Below are 23227 nucleotides of genomic sequence, written 5' to 3'. Positions count from 1 at the left end.
TTCAGCCGACTCTCCTTGAAGAGACCAGCTTCAAGCAGAGATCGTCCTACCAACTTCTAAGCAGTTCTCGGGTCCATTCACATCCCTCCTCCTGAACCCCATTCCATAATGCTAAATAAACCCTGTCCTCTCTGGGATGCTTGCTCACAAGGGGAACTTAGACAGGAAACAAACTTTTAGCCTTCTCCTGTTTACAAAGGTAAGCAATGGCAGTTGCCAATAAAGTCTGCATCAATGCAAATAGTGGTGAAGGGTATTCACTTCCCAGAAAATCTTTTGGGGGTGAGGCAGTTCACAGTTTAAGCCTTCCCCCAACAGTTTTTCATGCTCCTTTTGAGCTGTCAAAATATGCATGCAAAGACTGGCAAAAAGAAGAATCATGCCACATTATAGAAACAAGTAAACTTAATTTTGTTTTGTTTAAAAACAACGAACCAGAACTAAGTACATGGTCAGATCAGAAAGACATGGAAGGCTGCATTAAATTACCATCAAATCTAGCTCCTAAATGGATGTCATTCACATACCTTGACAGAATTGTGCTTACACATTATATACTTAGTCCATTCAAGCAAGTCGCATTAAAATGAGACATTTGCAGTTAAATATCTATACATTTCACAGAATAACAAAGAATGGTTGGTTTCCTAATTAACAAAGGATTAAAATACCAAATGAATAACTGGGAAAGCTGGTCTTTTTTTGCAATATGTAACCAAAGTTTGAAATCTACCGTAGAATTAATTCTACCGTATTTGAATGCCTGTAGAGAAACGGCTGCCAAAAATATTCATCAGATGCAGATTATTTTTGGAAAAACAAGTCATCCTGCTCTGTTTGAATCCAACCATTTTAATGAAGCGGTTTAATGCGGAAGGGTAAAACCTGCTAAACCCATTAAACCAGTTGCTTCTCTTTCTCTGTATCATTATGAAGGTGACTGCTATGAAATTTCTTTTAGATACAGGCTACAAATGAAGGGCGTGGTGGGAAAGGAACATCATTAACTTGCAATTTTTTAAAAATAAATTCATTTTGGCAAAGAGTTAAAAAGCTGGCCTGCTAACATTGTCAGGTTTTTGAAATTTAAGGGATAGGGATGTTTTTGCACCTGAAGTCATTCTTTTTGTTGTTGCAACACCTCCAAATTGACTTTAGATTGACTGGAAGAAGGGGCAACGCCTGAAATCAGACCATTTTGAGTGTGTGCTGGGGTCACATTTTCCACTAATGGGCTATTTACAGTCACTGATGGCTGATCATTAGCAACTTCTTGTATTTTAGTTTCCATTCAAGTCATAAGATTTACTGTAAAAGACCTATTCAAATGGCTTTCATTCTTAGAAAACTTGTATAGCACATTTTAAAGTAAATGCTACAAAATAATTAGCACATGATTTTTAAAAAGCCCAAAATACAGGTTATGGCTCCCATTAATATTTTCACTTGCACGGCTTTAATAATACCTTAAAACATGTTTATTATACAGGCCCTATGATTATTATCGTGGGGCAGTAATAATATGATGTAGGGCAACGTACAGCAATAATATATTTTCATTTAAAAAAAAAACTATAGAGAGAACAAAAAGGAAATAACACTGCTAATAATGTATGTACCACTAGATTTTTTGGAGAGGTTTAAAAAGCAGCAAATACTTGTATTTTCCACACACAAACATACCCCAGCTACTGTGTCGCAGGGCTCTATTATTTATAATGTTACAGAAACACCAAACGACCCACAGTTATGGTTTGGGAATCTGGAATTATAAATCTGCACTTGAAGCAATTCATTGTTATACAACCTGGATTAATGTCTACAGCTTCCCGGATTACGTCATTAAAGTGATATACGCTCCTGACAAAGTCAGTTGCAGGAATATTTCCAAGAGCCAGGCTAAAATACTGTTAATTTATCAGAAGATTTGGAACTGCAGCCCCTGAATATGTAAATGCATGTCAATGTCTACATACGCTAGCATCCGTCTTGTTGGGACAAAAAAAAGCAAACGATAAAGTCATGTGAACATGTTTGATTCCTCCCTGGTCACTTTTTCAACCCCCGATTTTAGAAACCAGCACTAAGGAGTAGACTGACTTTCTACAGTGCTTCAGAGATCCTAGGCTCATGAAGAAGCTTATTGCGATGAAGCTGCCACAAGGCTGGCCCAAGCTAAGGCGTTGCCTCCAATAGCTCTACCAGGTAGGCATCATATCTGGAAACCAAACTCTCCCAAGATGCTTGGATACTTCCCAATGAATCTGCTCCAAGCTGTACTTCTGGTCGGGAATCAAGACCTCTTCCATTATAGACAGCTGAGACAAGCGGCCGCCACACATTTTCACAAATTCGACAAAGGCACTGCAGGAAACCTCACATTCTCCAAGGCCGATGGCCGATAGGTTCTTACAACGCTCAGCAATGCAGATCAACTCTTCATCCAGGGGCCGCAATCCGTTGGCACACACCACCAGCTCAACCAGTCGCGGACACGTCATTCCGACACGTCCGAGGACTTCTTTGCTGACCGATCTCCCAAAATAAAGATGGGTGACCGGAGTTTCGTATCGGAAGAAGGGATCAAATTCTTCCTCGTACAAGAAAAAGTACATCACCAAATTCACTTTGGGGGAATGCCTGATTAAAGCGTCCCAGCTGCTTTTTTCCAGCGTGTGGAAGTGCGTCTGTCCTGGGTTCTCACTGATGACGTCAATGCGCAAATGTTCCAACCGGACATGTTTTTCAGAAGACAGAGCTAGGAGGAGCTCATCGCTTAACAAGTGGTAGTTCAAGGCCAGCTCTCGTAAGCCATGGCACTGGTCAGCTACACAAAGGATTCCTAAGGAAAGAAAACACCATGTGAATTCTCCTTCGGCCTGTCATAGAATAGAAACACATGCATTACATTAAGTGCAAAAACTAACAACTTTGAATATAGAATAGAATAGAATACCTTTATTGTCATTGCATTCCATGAATACAACAAAATTTGAAAAGTACTCCAGCACAGTGCCCCAAACACCACATCACAATCACACTACAGAATATTTAAAAAATTAAAATAATTAAAATAATACATAGGACTGAATGACAAATGCACTGTTTCATTCAAGACAATTACTGCCTTGGAAAAGAAACTGTTGCTCAATCTAATAGTCCTCATTTTAGGACACCTATAACGCCTCCCTGATGGTAACAGTTCGAAATATGAATATCCAGGATGAGAACGGTCTGTGGAGATTTTTAGTGCTCTGGAGAGGAGTCTGGTCTTTGCAATCTCATCCAAAGAAGAAAGAGAGCAACCGATGATTTTTTTGTGCTTTATTTGTAACTCTCTGGAGCATCTTCTTATCCACTGCAGAGCATCCAGCATACCACACCGTTACATAGTATGCCAAACCAGCAACTTCTCACCCAGACCACTCTTCTTCAGCAACCTCAGAAAGTGTAGGTGCTGTTGGGCCTTCTTTGCAGTGGGCCATAGCGTGGACCAACCAAGTAAGATTGTCAGAAATCTGAGTTCCTAGGAATTTAAAACTATGAACTCTTTCCACACAGTCTCCATTGATATATAGTGGGAGAGGCTCTGCTTTGCATCTTCTGAAGCCTATAATCAATTCTTTGGTCTTTTTGATGTTCAGGGTGAGGTTATGACTCTTCTTGCACCACAAGACCAGTCTGAGAACCGAATTTAAATCTGAGAATTAAACCTGCTAATAGAGCTAGATTTTAATCAGACAGTAAAAATTTTTCATGTTGAATATATACTTTCCTATGATTCATTATGGGTAGTCCTCAACTTATGACCATTTGTTTAGTGGCTTTTCAAAGTTACAACAGCACTGGAAAAAGTGACTTGTAACCGGTTTTTTTACACTTATGATTGTTGCAGCATCCTTGTCACATGATCAAAATTTGGTCCCTTGGCAACTGGCATGTATTTATCACTGTTGGGGTATCCTGGGATATGATCCCCTTTTGCGACCTTCTGACAAGCAAAATCAATGGGGAAGCCAGATTCACTGAACAAACACATATTAGCTTATCAAATGCAGTAATTTACTTAACAACTCTGGCAAGAAAGGTCACAAAATGGGACAAAACTCACTTGACAACTGTCTTGCTTAGCAACAGAAATGTTGCCTCAATTGCCATAAGTCAAGGACTACCCAGAATTAAAGAACCTCCATCTACTTCTAGAATAATAAAATAACCATTCCTTCTTTGCCAAAAGCTATTAGGTCATTTAAAAAAAAAATGCAAGCATGTTACTCAAGAAAATGTTTTTGCCAGTGGCAGGAATCACATGTTGTGGAAATGACTAAAGCCGGGAGAGGCCTGGCACATAGGATGAAATAAACTGCACAAGAGGTGCATTTTGGCAACTGGTGAAAAAAAGAAGGAACACAACAAAGATTTCACCGCTTCGTCCAATTTCAAAAGAACTGCTGCTGAGGTGCTTATTTATTTATAGCCTGCCTTTATTATTATTATTATTATTATTTATAAATAACTCAAAGTGGTGAATACATCTAATACTCCTTTCTCCTCCCCCCCGTCTGACCCACGCCCTTTTCCAACAAATCAAACATACTCCAAAAGGAACAGAAACCTTGTAATGCTTTTACAAAATAATTAACTGTGATAAGCACAAGCCTTGTCAAACTGTACGAGACTTGCCAAAAGATAACAGACAAGAAATAATGTGCAACACAAGAATCTTCAAATACAAACTCAGGATACTGGAATGACCACGAGGCTGGAGTTTCAAAACGTCTTTGCCTTCTGCAAAGTACGTTCGTTTCACAGCTGGCTTTTATCTTCTTGAAGGAGGGGCCATTACCTTGCAGCCTTACTCCCGAGTCGCCCATGCTGTTGTAGCTGCTCTTTCCTGCGAGCAATCCTGCATGCACTTGGCACAGGCTCCTCAGGAACCTCCTCATCACTGCTGCCAGCCCCCACAATCTCTGAAGGCAGCAGTCCACTCCTTAATGGTCCTGGCCCCTCATCTGAGTCCTCACTCTCCTCAGCCGTCCGCACTTGCAGCCGGCTAACCACAACACCCACCCAAACAACAAACTTGTGCACTTCATCCTGAATTTTTGGAAATGTCCAATATAAGTCGGGTATAAGTGCTAATTGAAAACATTCATCATGCAAAAAATATTCCAAAAACAAATTTACCTGCTGGAGAAACGTGGGGACAGCTACTCATTTTTAAGAGTTTTAGGGTATCACTGTTGTTAGCCACTAACACCTTGAGAGATGGATCATCTACTGGCGTATCATCTATCTTGAGTGAAGAAAGGGATTTGGAGTTTACAAACACCACAGTTAGGGCTGAAACAAAGTGTGACTGTAAAAAAGGAGAAAATCAAGAAATGGAACGTAATAATCCCATTCTAAAATGCAGTTTATCCACAGAAAACAGCAACAAACTCAAAAAACAAAAGAGTACCAAAGTATTTTTCAGCTTCTCAAAATAATATATTGTGAATTAAAAAATAATTCTGGGTTTGCTGATTAGAAAGGTATGATGTTATAGAAATGGCTGGTACATATTATTATATAAAAGTAAGAAATCGAGGTTTCATGTTATTATCCTATTCTACTGCAGCAAAAGGACTCAGAATATGCTTTTTCTTCCTTCTCCCCCCTGCACCCTACACTTTTCTTTCTTCCTCCTTTCCTCCCCTCTTTTACCTTCATCGTTCTTTATTTTTTTTATGCTTTGTTAAAAAAATTAATACAATTTTGAACCAAAAAAACAAATCCAATTCTATTCAGGAATATTTTTCAGGAGACTTCAATAACAACACTTCGGTAACTTTTTAGATAGCAAATTTAAAAACGCATTTTAACGAAGAGTATATCTTCACACCAACTTGGATCTGAGGGCGTGCAGTTTTCTAAGCTTTCAATTTATTTTGTGTTCATCCACGTAAAAAAGGAACCAAGACGCAAAGCAACAAACTTGTTAAGAAAAGATTTTAAGCAATGGAGAATTCCCAGGGCAGTAGGGCAAACAGGATGCAGTAACAGAAAAGAGAATGCCCTTTCCTCCCTGGTAGGACAAGGGCCCAATTTCTCTTCCCACCCTCTGTTCATTGCATTGGATGAAATCCAGAGGTATCCATCTTGTGACCTGAGAGACCCTGGCCTCAACCTTTTGGGCCAGACTTCAACAGATGGCCTGTTCAGAATGGTGGGGCTGCCATGGGGAACCAGACCAGACCTGCACCTTGGCTACTAGGAACTACAATCCAGTGCAGTCTGCAAAGGGGAAAAAAAATGGGAAGTGAAATTATGCTGGGGCAGAATAAGTGAGACCATCCTGGCCACCCATCCCAGAAGCCAGATGCAGGAGGGTTGTCTTGGTAGATGCCAAGAGGGCAGACTGTGGGATCTTGCTGAAAGGAACAGGCCAGGGTGGTTTCTTCTGCAGCAGCACCAGGCCTTCCTGTTAGGGTGTGGCCAGAAGGCGGTGCCATGAAACCATGGTTTCTATATCTAGGCTGTGGCTCAGAGGGCTCTAGGCGGCCTCTTCTGCTGACATCCATGTGAAACCATTCAGAGCTTGAGAAGAGGCTGTTCACTCCCCACCTTCCAACTTCAAAGGAGCCCTGCCCAATTATTTTAATAATGGGCTGGATGAGGGAGAACCCATTGAAATTAAATCCAGACAAACAGAAATAGCAACAGCGCTTAGACTTATGTACCGCTTCACACTCCTCTAAGCAGTTTACAGAGTCAGCCTATTGTCCCCAATACTCTGGGTCCTCATTTTACCCACCTCGAAAGGATGGAAGGCTGAGTCAACCTTGAGCCTGGTGAAATTCAATCTGCCAAATTACCAGCAGTCAGCAGAAGTAGCTTGCATTCCAACCACTGTGCCACCTAGGCTCTTAAATGCTACCGAGGAGGAGAGTCGTGGGACTCTAGGACAAAGGGGAAGCTTCCCTGGATGGGGCTGACCTCCCCGGGAGGAGCAAGATCCCCAGTTGGCACAGCATCATCAGGTGGCTGCAGTGGTGGGGACTGGCACCACTTATGGCATTGCCCACTTGACCGGTCTTGAGCAACAGTTTTGCAGGCCTTCCTTACAACCTATCTTGATCACTGCAGGGCTCTTTAGTTGAAAAAGGTCAGAAAAAATATGGCAACTTGGCTACTCTTTGGTTGTATGGGTGGTCCTTGACTTACAACTGTTCATTCAGTTACAACACCACTGAGAAAGGTGATTTATGACCGTTTTTTCCCCCACACTTATGTCTGTCGCAGCATCTCCGTGGTCCGGGATCAAAATTCAGATGCTTGGCAAGTGCATGTCTTTATGATGGTTGCAGTGTCCCGGGGTTACGTGAAGACCTTTTGCAACCTGCTTGACACGCAAAATCAATGGAGAAGCCAGATTGACTTAACAACTGTGTTACTAACGTAACAGCTGCAGTGATTCACTCAACAATTGTGGCCAGAAAGGTCATAAAATGGAGCAAAAACCATTTGACAAATGTCTCACCCAGCGACAGAATTTTGGGGGATCCACTGTGATCGTAAGTCGAGGACTCACTGTACTGAAAGATCTAAAACTGCCTGTGGAAGACAGCTTGGTTTTGGCAGTGACCTTAAAGGCCCTCAATGGCTCGGAGTGAGACTGCCCCTCCCGCTGTGATCCCACACGATAACCCTGCCTGGCAGGAAACGCCCTCCTGAAGATGCCACTGCAGCCTGGAGCTCAACTCCCAGGTAAATGGGAAAACAACCTTTTCCTGCATGGCTTCCAGATTACAAGTCACACGTTTGTCTCTTCCTCTCACAGGTAGTTAAAAACTCAACATGCTCTCAGGGGCCTTGACGGTTCACTACTTTAACCCCTGGTTTTATTGGGGGGTTTCAATTTGAATTGTATTCATATTGTGATTTCTACATTCTTGGCTTTTTAAAATTTATTATAAACTGCCTTGAGGGTCCAATTTTTTTTTTGTTTTAGAATTTAGAATAACAGAGTTAGAAGGGACCTTGGAGGTCTTCTAGTCCAACCCCCTGCTTGGGCAGGAAACCCTACACCACTTCAGACAAAGCGTTCTCCAATCTCTTTGTAAAAACTTCCAGCGTTGGAGCATTTACAACTTCTGGAGGCAAGTTGTTCCACTGATTAATTGTTCTATCTGTCAGGAAATTTCTCTTTAATTCTAAGTTGCTTCTCTCCTTGGTTAGTTTCCACCCATTGCTTCTTGTCCTGCCCTCTGATGCTTTGGAGCATAGCTTGACTCCCTCTTCTTTGTGGCAGCCCCTGAGATATTGGAACAGTGCTGTCATGTCACCCCTAGTCCTCCTTTTCATCAAACTAGACATACCCAATTCCTGCAACCGTTCTTTATATGCTTTAACCTCCAGTTCCCTAATCATCTCCTGTTACTCTTCTCTTCACTCTAGAGTCTTAACATCTTTTTTACATTGTGGTGATCTAGTGTGGTTTCTCAACAGGGCATTATAAAAAAGGGCAGGTTATAAATCCATTCTTCAAGACAAATAGATCCGTTGCATTCTCACGTTTGGTTCTGGCAAGATCTGAATGGTTTCTCTTGTAAGTTTCACTAGCAATGGTGGACTCAGAGCTTCTGTTGGATCTGACAGCGGGTGACTTTTGATACAGAACGAAGGATGTGTGTTAGTTGGAAAAGGGACTACCAGACATCATCTGATTTTTTATTTTTTATTGGCCAGAGTAGACTAACATGGCTCTCATCCCTAACGGAACCCGACACCTTCTTTTCTGTGTGCCTGGAAGAGAAAGCTTGATCACAACAGCATGGCCAACAATTGGTTCAAGACTTGCTGGTAACCAACCAGGCTGGATTAGAAAGCTCCGTACCTTTGGTAAATCCATGAAACTCGGTCGAGCAGTGGAAATCAATCCGAGGGTCTTTAAAGAACAATTCACAAGCTGGGATAAGATATCACAAGCAGCCTCAGCCGATTCCTTGCTGCTATCCACCTGAAGGGGAGAAAAAAAAAACTTAATGAGAATCAGTGGGTAAACAGTCCCTTCAAACACTCTATACAGGTAATCGTCGAGTTATGACCAAAATTGAGCCCAACATTTCAGTTGCTAAATGAGAAATTTATTGAGTTTTGGTCCCATTTTACGACTTTTCTTGCCACATTTGTTAACTGAATCATGGCAGTTCTTACAATTGGTAATATAGTTGTTAAGTGGATCTGGCTTCCCCATTCACTTGGTCTGCCAGGTCACATGACCCGGGACACTGCAACTGTCATGAATACAAGTCAGTTTCCAAACAACGAAATTTTGAATACATGATCATGGGGATTGTAAGTGTGAAAAACAGTTATAAATCTTTTTTTCCCCCCAGTGCTGTTGTCATGTCTCAGTTGGACTCTGATTCCGACTGGGCATTCAGAGGAAGACCCAGGCCTACCCCTTCTTTATCCTAGGGCACACAGGGAGGAACGGATAAGGGAGCAATGTGGTTTATGGGGGAGGAAAGGCCCCTGATCCCCTTCATGGACTGCAGCTGGGAAGAATATTTAAAAGGGCAAACTGTGCATGGCAAAGTTGCTGGAAGCAAAGTGTGCATTATCTCTGTCGAGGCTTATCTGGGTTTTGGCGTCCTCCCAACTGTGTGTCCCTCGTTATCTTTTGGAACTCTGCAAGTTATTACCTTGGTCTGTCGTGTTAATAACTTCAGCGTGGTTTGTGTTGGGTTTTTTTTATTTCTACTTTATCTGTATTTTGGGTTCGGACTGCATTTCTTCTCTTTACAGACTGTTTTTGGAAGAGTTTGATCTCCCGCCGAGGATAATTGGACATTGTGAGCCAAATTGGAGGCATTAAAGGGAATTTATCTACTTTGGTGACTTTGTTATTTTTGTGCCACGCCCTGGGTCAGCTGCTGTAACTTTGTATGGTCACTAAATGAACTGTTGTTTGTCAAGGATTAATTGTACTTTGCTGTTGACTGAAAAGTATTTCAACTCTAAAAATATACTAAAAGGCATAATGCTGATGCTGTTCCTGCTATGAGCCACTGGATGAGAAAAACCCTATTTTAGGTCATACTGAATGTGAAACATTTGGACAAAGGATTACTTATCACCAGGAGCAGAATCTGCAACAACTTGCCACAGATTGTCTTCCAACTTATAACAAGCAAACAAACAAAAAAAGCACCACTCTTGCAGCTCTCCTTCCAGGCAGTAACTCACTCCAAGCAGGTGTTCTCCATTATGCTGTATTTTGCTTTGCTTTCCAACCAACTCTGCTCCTAGGTATGCCAAGTCCTCTCTGAATTGTTGTGGCGTTGTGTGTGTACCCATGTGCAGGCTGAATAAGTCATAAGAACGCATTAATAATAGAACTGACATACTGAGCTCTTAAGAATTAAACGTGGAGCAGCCTATCAATGCTTTTAGGTGAAAATGTTACTTGTTGTACAGGACAACAGCCAGCTCTATGGGAAACAAAACAGGAACTTGGTTTATAAGCCGTCATGAATCATTAATCAAGATTGTGCCTCTCATCTCTTTGGTTATTCAGTGTTACGTTGGCAAGTTATGATCTGTATGTGTGTGTGTGTTTGGGGGGAGGGGTTCTCAAAGCTGAAACATTGAACAATTTTAATTCCCTGCTGGCAATCCTGATTTGAACTTCAATGTGAAAGACAGTTACGTTTTCCAAAAAAGGGTGCACCTGTCGAAGAACAGAAAACGGATAAGACCGATAGGGCTCGACACAAATGGGGAAATCTCCTTATTGCTAGGGAAGTAGGAAACACACATCCCAGCACTTTATCTTTTTTTTTTAAATAAAGGAGAATATTTGTAGCTCAGGGTTGACATGAGGGGTCCTTGGTGTTCCCTGAGCTTGCTTGTTTTTTTTTGCAGACGATTCATATTACCCAAACTAGGTAACATTGTCAGCACTAGTCACTGTGCTGGTCTAGCACTGATGATGTTACCTAGTTTGGGTAATGAAACGTCTGCAAGAAAACAAGCAAGCTCAGAGAGCATCGAAGGCTCCTCATTTTATCTTATTCTCTCCCTGATAGTCCCAAAGATGCTTTTTCAGGAGGCAACTGAACTTTGTGGGGTTTTTTTGAAGACGTTTCACTTTTCATCCAAGAAGCTTCTTCAGCTCTAGCAGAATAGTGGGAGATGGAAGGATGCCCTGGATGACTGAGAATATCTACAGACTTTTCCCTGACTCTCTTCAGCTATTTTCTATGCCTTCATGCAGAGTAGGACTGAACTTCTGTAGTGCGTTGTTGTTGTTGTTGGATCTGCAAGATCCTTTGGCACTTCAGGGTTTTCCCTCACCCAGAAACTTCAGACATTTTAAAAGGTTAGGTGTGTTTGCATGTCAGCCCTGTCTAAGCTGATCAATCATTATCCATCAGACTGGAGCGCCCACAGTTTTTACTCGGCAGGCAGGTGCCTAGGGAGAAAATCTATTCCCTTCCTTCCACTCAGGGCTCACCTCAATGGACATTAATCTTCACCAAGTTTACCCATTAATCCCTCTAGCTCTTCTTTCATATCAGCAGGTCATTATTTAAAACATAAAACAACCACAGGATTGTCTACTCCAAAATCAAAGCAGGTGGGAAAGCGGATCCAACCATCTCGGCAGCTTTTTCCTTCTGGAATCTCACCCAGTCCCAAGTTGCGTGGCTACAGGAAGAAAAGTCTCATAAGAGCAACTTGCAATTTGCTAGGTTTGAAAACTCTAATAGGGCATTTGGGAGCTTCCCTTCTTTAGTTGGAAATGAGAGCTTTAGCTGGAAATTTACCCACGTATCAGGGTATCAGAAAATTCCAGTAGTTAATTCAAAATGCAACCAGATCTTGATTTCTTACTAGATCTGGAAGTTCCAGTTATCCAGAAAGCAACCTCCCTATCAATCATTCCAATCTGGCCTCACTCTTTCAATCCCATGCTTGGATCCACCTAGCTTCCAAATAGGAGATTTACATATCACTAGACAATCAAGACTGACACTTCAACATTCTTTGGTCCAGGAAGTTATCTAGTTATCAAGTTGATGAAACAACAGAGAATAAAGATAGGAAGATGGCTTAAAGGCCTAATGGGTCTTGAAGCCATATTCTCAGACCTGATTACAGTGGGAAAAAAAATGTATTTTACCTCCACAGATGTCTCTGAGGGGGAATCCTGTCAAATAATGCTCCTATTCCCTGGCTCCCTATCTGGAGTCTACAAATGGTTTTCAAAATCCTGAGATGCCTCCAGCAGAACCTTCATATTTAATCTCCTCAACATTACTACCAGGAAGGGGTTTTTTGGGGGTGGTGGGGAGGGGTGGAACTCTTTTTTTCCCAGGTGGAAACTACCTAAGAAGCTGGCTGTGGTCTATCATTAGATCTCATTCACAAACTATACTCACCTTTTCATGTGGAATACAAATCCTTTCTACTTCTTTCTGTTCAAAATCTTCCTGGAAAACTCATGGCACAGACCGGCTTTCCATAGGGTACTTCACATTTCTATTCAGCATTTTTATCATTTTTCACCCAACCTCTTTAGGGTCCAAGATGTCTAATTCTAGTGTGCTGTCTTAGAGCCTGCTTCTTTCTGTCTTACAACGTTTCACAGCAGTCTGGCTTATTGCATCAATCTTCTCACTACCACCCATCTTGAAAAAAACGTCTGCTATTAAAAGGTGTAAGAAGATGGATTCCTAGGCCTTTGCCGAGGCTGTCCTCAGAAATTTTACAGCTGGTGTTTTCTCCACATGCCATCTGGCATAAATGCACTTCAACTGAAATGAACTCATGTAATTACTGCATTTGGTACAACCAAATTATACTGCCCCAACCAGAAAAGAAACACCCAAAAACATCTTCGTGTTTGACAAGGAAGCATTCATCCTCTGGAAAAGATATTTTTTTGGAGAGAGGGAAAATGGCATTTTTTTGTTAGGTTCTGAGGCCCTTTGTCCTATTTTCATTCTTTTTAAAAAACTAGACTTATGAGCAGCTCGACAGTTGTCTTAGATCATTAAGGCTTAGATGGGATAAAAATGTCTTGGGTATTCTCTATTGTCCTGGAAAAAAACAAAAGACTAATTCACTGTGTCGATGGGCTCCCTCACATCCAGAGGAAATATCCACTGAGACAAATATTCAACATGCCTCCAATTGTTGTGCTCTTGGTTTACTCTACAACATATAATTAAATTATAAAAAATTAAAAGGTTGAATAATCATTTTGTTTTAAATAAAGCAGTTAACATATACCACAGAACACCTAAATACAGATGCCCAAGATATAATTAGATCTTAAAAATAACTTGCAACCAAACGAAATGTTTATTCTGTTCTGTTCTCCATTCCATTCCATTCCATTATTCTATTTCTTTCCTATCCACCCCATCCTTCCTTAACCTATCCTTTCCTGCCATATCCTTCCCTTCCCTACCTTATTCTTTCTTACACGAATCTTTATGGGATTATAAAAATGTGCATCAACTCACAAATCAGGGCTGGGGAATTTTCTTTCTACATGTAGCCCACAGATCATCCTGCTGAAATCAATCCGCAAAGATAAATATTTTGCCAACACGGATTCAAGCCTCTATCTTGGAGCTGCTGGGAAATTTTACAGATCGAGCTGGGCATTAGACAATCAAAAACTCCCCCCCAAAGGCACAGGATGAAAAACTTAGTCTCTCTACTCTTTGGATGCCTCAAAACAACATGACCAAGTAGGCTTCAGTGTTTCTCCATAAAACTAAGGGATCAAGTTGAAACCTTAGAATTTCAAAGGATCCCTATCCATCTCAGACTAAATGGTTGAACCCCTGATTAATTTCACAATCAGTTAGTCTGCCAGCCTCTTACATTTCCATGAGGGAAGGTCCAAAATATTTAGAATAGGTTCTGCTCCCTTCTCAGCAAGCTGTTCCAAATGTCCAATGAGAGAGCATATGTTAAGCCCTAGGCTATCCCAAGGTGGATGCTACTGGGACACGATTCCAGATGTGGCCAAACCACGAAGCAGCACAACAGCATCACAGCGTTGAACATTTTATTTTTTAAAATACATTTTGGATTCAAAATGTTTTCGTGTCAGGGTCAAAAAAGGCCTGCAAATTTTTCAGATTTTAGCATATTATCCATAAAAATAAATAAATACAAATGACACTTAACTTGTTCAAATAAAATGATGGACCTGTACACAATTCACTGAGTTCAATGATAATCCATGATGTGTCAAAAGTTTTGTAACAACTATTATTAGTCAAGCACAACACTTCACATCCTTTAACACCAAGTTTGTGTAAGCATTCCCAAGGTGATCAGTGTGTGGGCAGAACTAATAAAACATTCAATTGTTGTCAGCTATTTTTGCTGTTTGTGTTAACCACAAAAATGGCCCTCACCCTGTTTTGGTTGCTGCCATTTTACTGTGTCTGTTCCCTTAACCACCAAAGGAAGAGAGTGACTTCCTCAACAAAAGGGACTGATTAGACCAGGTTTTCTTTAAAAAAAAAATGTTGACATGCCATACTCTGCTGTGGAAAAGTATTTTAGCAAAAGTATTTTCTCCCTATCAATGGGGCCTTTATTTATCTGAGTTGGAGGCCTGAGATTTTTCTATGCCATTCAAATTCACAATAGCTATCCTTCTTGATTGGCAGAAGCTGGAATCGAAAGTTTGCCAGACTTTCAAATTACTTTCCTGAAAATCAGAATATTGCAAGTCCAGGTTTGAACCTTGCTAAATCTCAGGTGAACTACTGCTTTTAGCTAATAAACCATGGCTCCATTCAGCCTTTCATGTACCTTACTAGACTGTGCAAATAATAATGTTATTGACAGATGCCTGCATCACCATGGGCTATTCAGCATCATGGGAATGAGCGGCTAAGCAGGCAAAGCCTTTAACCCTAGTTAACCTGGTTGCACAGTCCCGCTGACTGATTCCTTTCTTCTCAAGCAGACTCTGTGGAACGCCATGTTTTGGCTCTTGCTGCTCTGTTGAGTAGCTGGCTGGCGTGGAAGTTCCCTCTCTCTTGTCTCTCTTTTGCCTGCATGTTATTTTACAGATTTTGTTCAATATGTTAATTCTTCCTCAGAAACTACTATTTTTACTCCTGGTCATTATCTGTATTTTTCAAAACACTCCAGGAGCACCAATGCTATCAATCCATGTTTATTTTAGTCTGTCTTCAACTGCCAAAGAATTTGAAGTTTCAGTACTGTGGTCAGCATCATCCCTAAAAACAGGTATCTCCTGTTTTTATCTGAATATAGATACCCAGTAAGGGCCTGCCTCTTCTCCAATTCTGTGATCAACTTTTTACATTTAATCCACCAAGGCTGAATTCATCCGCTCTTCATCCACCAGTCATTCCTTCCGCTTCTCCCCGTTCTGCTATTTCTTTCTTCTCCCTTCTAACAACCTTGGTCCACCTCCTGCATTTCTCCTTCAATCCTCTCTCTCCACCTATGCCCTCCATCACCTGCAGGACTTCAGAAGGGAGTTGAGGAAAAGCCAGCCAGGTTCCCAATCCAAACTTGACAGTGTTAAGACTTGTGGACTTCAACTCCCAGAATTCCTCCTCCAGTCATGTTAGCTCAGGAATTCTGGGAGTTGAAGTCCACAAGCCTTAAACTTGCCAAGTTTGAAGAGCCTTGCCTTAAGTGATGAAGCACCTACAACCTCTGGAAGCAAGTTGTTCCTAATTGTCCTCATTATTAGGAAGTTTCTCCTTAATTCCAGGTGGCTTCTCTCTTTGATCAGTTACCACCCGTTGTTTCTTGTCCTGCCTGAAGGTGCTTAGAGAATAGGTTGCCCCCCTCTTCTTTGTGGCAGCCTCTCAAATGTTGGAATACAGCTATCATGTTCCCCCTGGGCCTTCTTTTCACTAGGCAAGGAATCCCCCTCCCACATTTGGACAGCATTCAGGCGGCCTGTGCTTGCTGGGCCAGGGAGAAGCAGCGGCAGCAACCGGGCGCCCGGCCAACCTGGGTCTCGCTCACCTTGAAGCTGACGTACTGCAGGTGGCCGGCGTGCCGCTTGAGGATCTGCTTGATGAGCTCCGGGTGGGTGGCTCTGGCGCCGGGCTGGCCCAGCTCGAACTCGAAGCGGCGCCACAGCTCGGGCAGGTGGAAAGCCCGCTGCCAGCCGCGGCAGACCTGCGAGGCCCGCGCTCGGTCCAGCAACGGCAGGTGCTGGAAGACGCGGAGCAGCACCTCCGGCAGCAGGGAAGCCCAATCCGGGCCGGGAAGATCCCGCCGCTTGCTTCCGCCTTCGGGGTCTCGCTCTGCTTCTGCTGCCGCCGCCGCCCGTTTCATGCTGCCGGGGTCGTCTCGGCGACAGCGACAGCGGCGACGACCCGAAGAAAGGCCTCGAGCGCCGCAGCCACCGCCGCCGCCCTTTTCCCTAGTCGCCATGGCAACGCTCCCCCTTCCTTCCCAAGCGGCGGCCTTAACCCGGGCCCGGCCGTCGCGGCCTCCTCTTCCCGCACCGCATGGAGGGGGATGGTCTCCCGCGTTTCTCTCAATTTGGGCCGCCGCCTCCGCCACGAGTCTCCCTCCCACCGCCTTAAAAATAGAGTTCTCGACCGCGTTCGCCGCCTTATTTACTTCGCGCCGGTCAAGATGGCGGGAGGCGGCGCGGCGCATGCGCAGCCCGGGCCCTTCCTCCTCCCTCCCCCCACCGCCTCAGCCTGACAAAAATTCTCCTCAGGAGTCTCCGGTAGGAAAAGGCCCCGCGTGGCTTTATTGAGGCTACATTCCTTTCGGCGGCGCTGCTGGGCGGGGAGGCGTCTCACGGAAGTGCACTTCGGCCAGACGGCGCCCCCGAGCCCCACAAAAACTGGGAGGAATGGAAGCCGCCGTTTACAATCCAGGACTTCTGAGGCGGGAGGACAGACATGAACACGGCTATATATATATATATATCGATATATATATATATATAATATATATATATATATAAATCTGTACAGCGCGATCGAGACTGGTTACATCGAGGTCTGAAGATGCCCCGCCGCTGTTTATCGGCCTCCCGCCCTACCCTGCCCGCGGCAGCCACTGTCCGGCATTCAGGAAGAGGAGGAAGAGGACGAGGAGGAGGAGGAGGAGGAAGAAGAGGCGAAGTCAGCGGCCTCCGAAGTCCCTGCTCGGCTGAGGCTCGAGGGGGGCGATGCGCAGCGCGGCCGCATGCAAAGCGCCTGAGGCAGGCCCGGCCCCCGGCGCCGTGCGGGCCAAATGGTCCCCGGCCTGGGTTGCGACGTTCGCCTCAGAGGCGGCTAGAAAGTGTGCGCGTTTCTGCAGACGCCGCAGCCCAGCGCGAACTCCTCGCCCGTGGGAGGATGGACGACGTGGAGCGGACACTCGGCCCCTTCCAGCTGCTTACTCTTGGGACCTGCAAGAGAAGCCAAGGGCGGCCGTCAAGCCCGGGGGTTCCCCGCCTGGGCTGCCCCGTCCCCCGTGTGGAGCAACGCAGGGCTTCTTCCCTCAAACCAGCTGCGCTCCCAAAGCCTGCCTGTCATGACCAGGCGTGGGGGGAAAAAGAAAAGAAAAGAAACAAGACTTTGCAAGGGTTCCCTGGATCTAAGGATTGTTTATATTATTATGATTAAAAGGGATTCGATGCCCTTTGGCTGTGTGATCCTACCAGTTATTTTCTTAATTCATTCCAATATGCATGCTTGCCTGAGATTTAATTGCTGTCCCCAAAACAACAACAACAAACAAAACAAAACAAAACCTGATCGGATGTTTGGCTTGGCTATAGTTACACCACAGACCTCAAAAATGGGCCCTTTAAATGTCATGGGACAGTTTAAACCAGGGGTTTCCAATCTTGGCAACTTTTAAGATCTGGAGATCCCAAATCTGGAGTTGAATTCCAAAGATCTTAAAGGTTGCCAAGATTGGGAACCCCTGAGCTAGTCCACTGCAACTGACTTTAAGCCCTCTTCATTTTCTTTTCTTCCCACAATGTAGGAACTTTCACGTTACACAGCTATCATGACCTGCACTGGAAAACGTTAGGCAACATTAATCAAACTTGAAGTTTATTTTGATGCTTCTAAACCTCATCTGGAAGAACACCACATTGACAATGATCGAAGACAACTCACAAACTACCCAGAAATATAATTCAAATATAATTCAAATATTACCTGCAGGGCAGTGAGGAAGCTCCTCTTTCGGAACACTTGTCATTCTCTGGAAATCATCGTGACAAGCGTTGCAAAAATGGGTGGTCCCAAAGCAAAAGAAAACAGCCACCGAACAACAGTAGCGGCATTTGTACTCTAGAAAATCTGTACCGTGTTTGGGACACATCTGTGGGGGGAGGGGAAGAAAGAAAAGCAGAGCTTAAGCTGAAGAGAATGAACACTGATTTACGATCTATGAAGATGCATGCAGTGCTGGCTAGGGAATTCTGGGAGTTGCAGTCCACAAGTTGGGAGACCCCTGGCCTATTGAATGTGTCCCCAAAATGGCAAAAGGGAAATGCTTCACTACCTGAGCTCTTGATACATCAGAACAGGCGCCGCAGATGAGTTCCCGGGGGTCGTAATCGTCTCCTTGTCCAGCTTCAGCATCACAACGGGCTTCTCCACCAAAGTAAGCCTGGAGGAACAAAAAACGAGAAGAAATGCTGAGCACCATATCACACCAATTTCCAGAAACATCAGTGAAACAGTAACACGCCTCCTGGGTTATGTCTTAATTACATCATCTTGTGTTTCCAGCTTTTCTCAGCTTTAGGGAAGAAAAACAAAGCAAGGGCAGTATGAATGAAGAGCTTTCATTAGGATCCAATACGAAAACTTTTTTTTTTGTTTCAAAATTCCGTTTTGAAGGGATCTCTTATGAAATTGGGCCAGTAATGAACTATAAAGGTGTCATGCTTTTGAAGCAAATACTTTCAACATTAGTAGTAATGGAAAGTTATACCTATTACATGTGAAACATGTGAATCAAATAATAGAAAGGGCATTAGGATATATCCATTTGAAAAAAATGTCCCAATTCCAAATGTATCCTAAGATTCTGTGGCAGTAAAATTTCTTGGAGCAAAAGGCCTTAGGAACTGAAAAGATACTGAAAAGGAAGAAGGATAAGAAAGGTCATTTGTAATGCAAGATGCAAGAAAATTTAGAAAATAAAGAAGAAAGAAAAAAGAGGTTCTTGAAAGGAAGAGTGTAAACTGAAAGTTGAGAAATAAGTCACCACACTTTGGTCTTAAGTATCTAGCCTGAATGTCACTACCAAAACACTGATAGTTCAACTTTCCTTCAATTTTCATGGAGAGCTGGATTGAAAAAATACATTTAAAAATACAATAACAGTATTGTGATTTTTTAAAATATACTTGTGGTCAAGAATAATTTGCTTGGATATAGAGCAGTCAATGTTATCATCTAAAAATATGTGGCTGGGTAAATAATCAGGAAATGGCATGTCCCCATCAATCATGTTGAAAGACACATCTCACATCTGCCATCTGAACCTGGATCATACCTTTTTGCATTTGTAGCAAACATAATATGCATATCTGTTCATGGCAAAGCCAGCAGGATCATTATAAAACCGAACTCCAGGTGTTGTGATGGCTTCACTCTTGTGCAGCCCTTCATATTCCAGCCTCATTAGAGCTTTCCTCTTCACATCCTCATAAAGTTCCTTGATCGGATCAAGTAAGTCCTTTAATACCGCATGGTTTATTTTGTTCTGTTGTGTTAAAAAGAAAGAAAGAAGCAGTAAGCCTCAAATCATCGTTTACTGGGCAAAAAGAAAAAAAAAAGATTCTAGTTTGCTTGGTATGGAACAAATGACAACTAGTGTGTTCATGTAAACAGTCCTTCTGTAAAGAGGAAAGACAACACAGGCCAAAGCAATTAGGACTGGAATTTTGGTTGTCAAATTGAGGCACTCATGTAATAGGACCCAATTATGACCTTTGTTAAGCAAATCACGTGGTCTTCAGTGCAAATTCCCTAATGGGCATTCCTCCCCTCAGAAACTGGCAAAAAAATTGTAACAAATTGTCAGGTGACTATCGGACGTGCAATCAGTCATAAATATGAACAGTTGCCAAACGTCCAAAATATGGAATACAAGTAAATAAGAGAAAAGTATTTGCAGGTAATTGATCACTATGAAAACCAATGGAAAACTCATGCAATTCCTTTTTTTCTACTACTTCCAAAACTCAGATTTCTAATTCATTAAGACTATCAATGGATAATCAATGGAGACAGAAGCGTCTCCTTCAATGTAAATTACCCGATGCATAAGAGAAACCTCTTGACTCTGTAACTTACCTTGCAAATGGGGCAGGACATGAACCCAAAAGTAATGCGGGGGCCAAGCCATCGGTTTTCTAGAACCCGGCAGCAGCATTGCAGGTGGAATATATGGCTACAGTCCAGCTGCAGAAAATAAGAACTATGAATACATTTGCACTGATACTCCTTGATAGATCCACCAAAGCTCAATATTCCCTTAACTTTTCCTAACTGCAAGATTTTCCACAACTATCTGGTCTCTTTAACAGCCATGATTTGTTGAAAAATCAAAGGGGCTTGATTTCCATGTTACATCAACCCTAATTTGCAATTCATGATAATCAGCTTTAGTGTCATATCTGACCCCAATTATTTGATCCCATGAAATAACCACCCTGAACCAATCATGTTGGACAATTTTAGCACAGTGAATTCAAGCTTGTGATAAGGAAAGTGATGGTTGATAGGTATGAATAGAATCGGTTGGAAAGAAAGGAAAACGATGTGCTTGTGTGCTCTGGCATACTCAGTAGTTTGCTGCAAATGTTTAACCAAGGTGGATGTTAATCATTATTTTTGACTTTAATCTGGTAAAATCATATTTTGGCTAGAATCTGGTCTTTGAAGTATACATTGCAGTCCCTACAGTACTTTTCTAACTTTCCAGTGAAAGTAGTTTGCTTAATCTCACTTCAAGCTTTATTTTCACATTGCTTTTTATACCTAATTCAGGATTAAAATTATTGAAATGAAATATTGAAATATGATGGGAAAAAAAAACCCAGACGACCAGATTAAGATGATCCTGGAGAAAAAGCAATGGACTCTATTAAACCAGGCTTGGAAGCTAATCAGCACAGTGGTGTGGGTATCATACCCTCTGATTTAACAGAACTTGGCTTGAATTCCTGCACCAGGTCTGCAGTTGGCAGCGGCTTCGCTGGTGCCCTTGGCAGCCTAACCCTTAGCAAGGGTTTGTCTTATTTTCATGTTGTTTTTTTCCTAACTAGGCAACTTCCTAGTTCTGATGGCTGAGCACCAATTTGGCACATTTGACCCAAAGCGAGTGATATTAGTCTCTCAATTTCTTCTCCTGTCATCATTTCCCAACCCAAATAGCTCTGGAGGAGGTGGCAATTCTGCTTCCAGTTCCCTATAAGGAGTCCTGGGAAGGGACCTTCAAGCCTGTGGTACCTCTTGCCCTACCATGAAACCACTGGGTCCCCAAATGGTGATTCGAGCATGTGATCTGCTCAGCCACCAGGATAATTTTGGTTTTAAGAAATGAACGGGTCTCCTTAGATTCCCATTAGCCCGTTTTCAGAGCTACTGACTACTGGTCTGCTTTCTGCTGTTGGTAATCAGCGCTCATGTTCACCTGATGTTTGACAAAGTCAATTCTTCTCAAAAAGGCAATGTTACAAAGTCAGAGTATCTCCAGAGATCCTCAATTCTAATTTAAGATCCCTTGACACTTATTGTAAATGTTTTAAAGGCTTATTCTTTAGGCCAAACAGAATATTCATTTTAAACATTGAGCGTCAATTGTGCCAGTTAAACCACAGTAAGACAGCCATTCAGTAGTTCTGATCTGATATATATCAATGAGCTGAACCCCTCTGCCCAGACTTGCTGGGACCCAGGGCGCTGGGTGTTAAGAGAGCAGCCCACCTGAATTGCGGGAGCTGCTGAAAGTGCTTCCGTGAAGCAAATCATGCACATGTCGTCAGCGTCTTGCTTCAGGGCGGTGGTCGTGCTCTTGTCGCAGCCATGCAGGCAGGGCAAACATAGGTCCTCATTCCTGACTCCCCCGCATGGATGGCCACAAGGGTGGGTCTTGCTGCAGGCAAGTTTGGCATATTCCTAGGAAAGGATCAGCACCGACTCCCATCAATGCAAACATCATGTCGATTCAAAACCAGAATGCATGAACATCAGCTGGCGGTCAAAACGCCACGATCCCAAACCCCTAATCTCTACCCCACACTTGACACCGAACAGCATCAATTTGATTGGAGCAATACCAGAATCATCGCCTATGCTATGATAGCCTGCCATGCTTGTGAGTTCACCGAATCCTGGCACTCCACAAGCAATTTCATCAACAGACACATGGACTTACAACCAGCCTACAGACCTCTCAGAATCCAAATCAACCTCACAGCCAACCAACTACAGCACCGACCCTCGACCAAGCTACGCAAGCCCCCCTCAACCAGCACTTCACCTCCCAGTGACTCTCCCCATCACAAGACCTTCATTTGACACACCCACAAGACTTACTGACCATACAAAGCCTTGATAAGCAGAGGAGCACAGATACAGCCATCTCCTAAACTCTGCTGAAGATTTTATTCAGCCTCGCAATGAAACATTTAGAAACCAACCCACAAGCTGCAAGAATGAGCCTCTGCTGTCATCCTTTATCTGAGCTATACATATTTGCCATTATCGCAGTCCATCACGTTTCTTAGCAGAAGAGGGGGAAAAAGGTGTGGAAATCTTGGAATGAAAGTCATGGGCAGGAGTGGCAGAACTGTCTTCTGGCTACTGAACTGCTCGTGGAGGAAGCCCTTCCCTTCTCCCTCTGTCAGAAACAGGTATTTTGAACAGGAAAGAGAGACCGTGCCTAGCAACTTTTTCTGATGTCAATAAAGGGGAAGGCAAACAGAAGCAGCCACCTTTCATATGTACAATACGAGAGGGAGGGGAGAGTCTGCAAAATCTAAATTTACATCATTTGTAGGTAAAGGTAAAGATTGCCCTGTCCATTTGTATCCAACTCTTGGGTGCAATGCTCATCTCCGTTTCTTGGCTTAGAGAGCCAGCATTATCTGAAGACATTTCCGTGGTCATATGGCCAGCTTGGCTTTATGCCAAAGCTGCATGGAACGCTCTTGCCTTCTCATCGAAGTGGTACCTAT

At 43.0% G+C, this 23227-nt stretch overlaps 2 protein-coding genes across 7 annotated transcripts in view; both read right to left on the bottom strand.

Annotated features, from left to right (window-relative positions):
* Positions 1 to 385: 385 nt before the first annotated feature.
* On the bottom strand, positions 386 to 16778 carry FBXL3 (F-box and leucine rich repeat protein 3). Its single transcript, XM_026705300.2, has 4 exons — positions 16033 to 16778; positions 8879 to 9001; positions 5188 to 5359; positions 386 to 2842 (listed from the first exon to the last, which is right to left on the bottom strand). The coding sequence occupies exons 1-4, from the start codon at positions 16675 to 16677 to the stop codon at positions 2199 to 2201; spliced, it is 1584 nt and encodes a 527-aa protein (XP_026561085.2). The 5' UTR covers positions 16678 to 16778; the 3' UTR covers positions 386 to 2198.
* The window catches only part of MYCBP2 (MYC binding protein 2), a 134793-nt gene continuing 128317 nt past the window's right edge, over positions 16752 to 23227 (bottom strand). For 5 of the 6 annotated variants that reach the window (XM_087938006.1, XM_087938007.1, XM_087938008.1 and 2 more), the window contains 6 exons: positions 21975 to 22166; positions 20340 to 20447; positions 19537 to 19746; positions 18535 to 18642; positions 18186 to 18351; positions 16752 to 17422 (listed from right to left, as the gene is read on the bottom strand). In XM_087938006.1, the coding sequence (XP_087794132.1) occupies positions 17307 to 17422; positions 18186 to 18351; positions 18535 to 18642; positions 19537 to 19746; positions 20340 to 20447; positions 21975 to 22166 (900 nt within the window). In that variant the 3' untranslated portion in view covers positions 16752 to 17306. The remainder of the gene's footprint in view (positions 17423 to 18185; positions 18352 to 18534; positions 18643 to 19536; positions 19747 to 20339; positions 20448 to 21974; positions 22167 to 23227) is intronic. The other variant, XM_087938011.1, reaches the window with a different exon arrangement.

Source organism: Pseudonaja textilis, chromosome 8 (genome assembly GCF_049901715.1).
Source record: "Pseudonaja textilis isolate UNSWEBS1 chromosome 8, rPseTex1.2, whole genome shotgun sequence".
Taxonomy (NCBI): domain Eukaryota; kingdom Metazoa; phylum Chordata; class Lepidosauria; order Squamata; family Elapidae; genus Pseudonaja; species Pseudonaja textilis.
The sequence above is the reverse complement of the archived record's forward strand: the minus strand, read 5'-3'. Positions and strand labels throughout refer to the sequence as shown.

Bases quoted from the DNA above. Each gene is read 5' to 3' on its own strand.
- FBXL3 (XM_026705300.2), bottom strand. From the start codon at position 16,677: ATGCGCCGCGCCGCCTCCCGCCATCTTGACCGGCGCGAAGTAAATAAG. The intron at 9,002-16,032 runs GTGAGCGAGACC...TCTCCCCTTCAG, and splicing joins TGCAGTACGTCAGCTTCAAG to GTGGATAGCAGCAAGGAATC. The intron at 2,843-5,187 runs GTAAATTTGTTT...TTCTTTCCTTAG, and splicing joins TCCCCACGTTTCTCCAGCAG to GAATCCTTTGTGTAGCTGAC.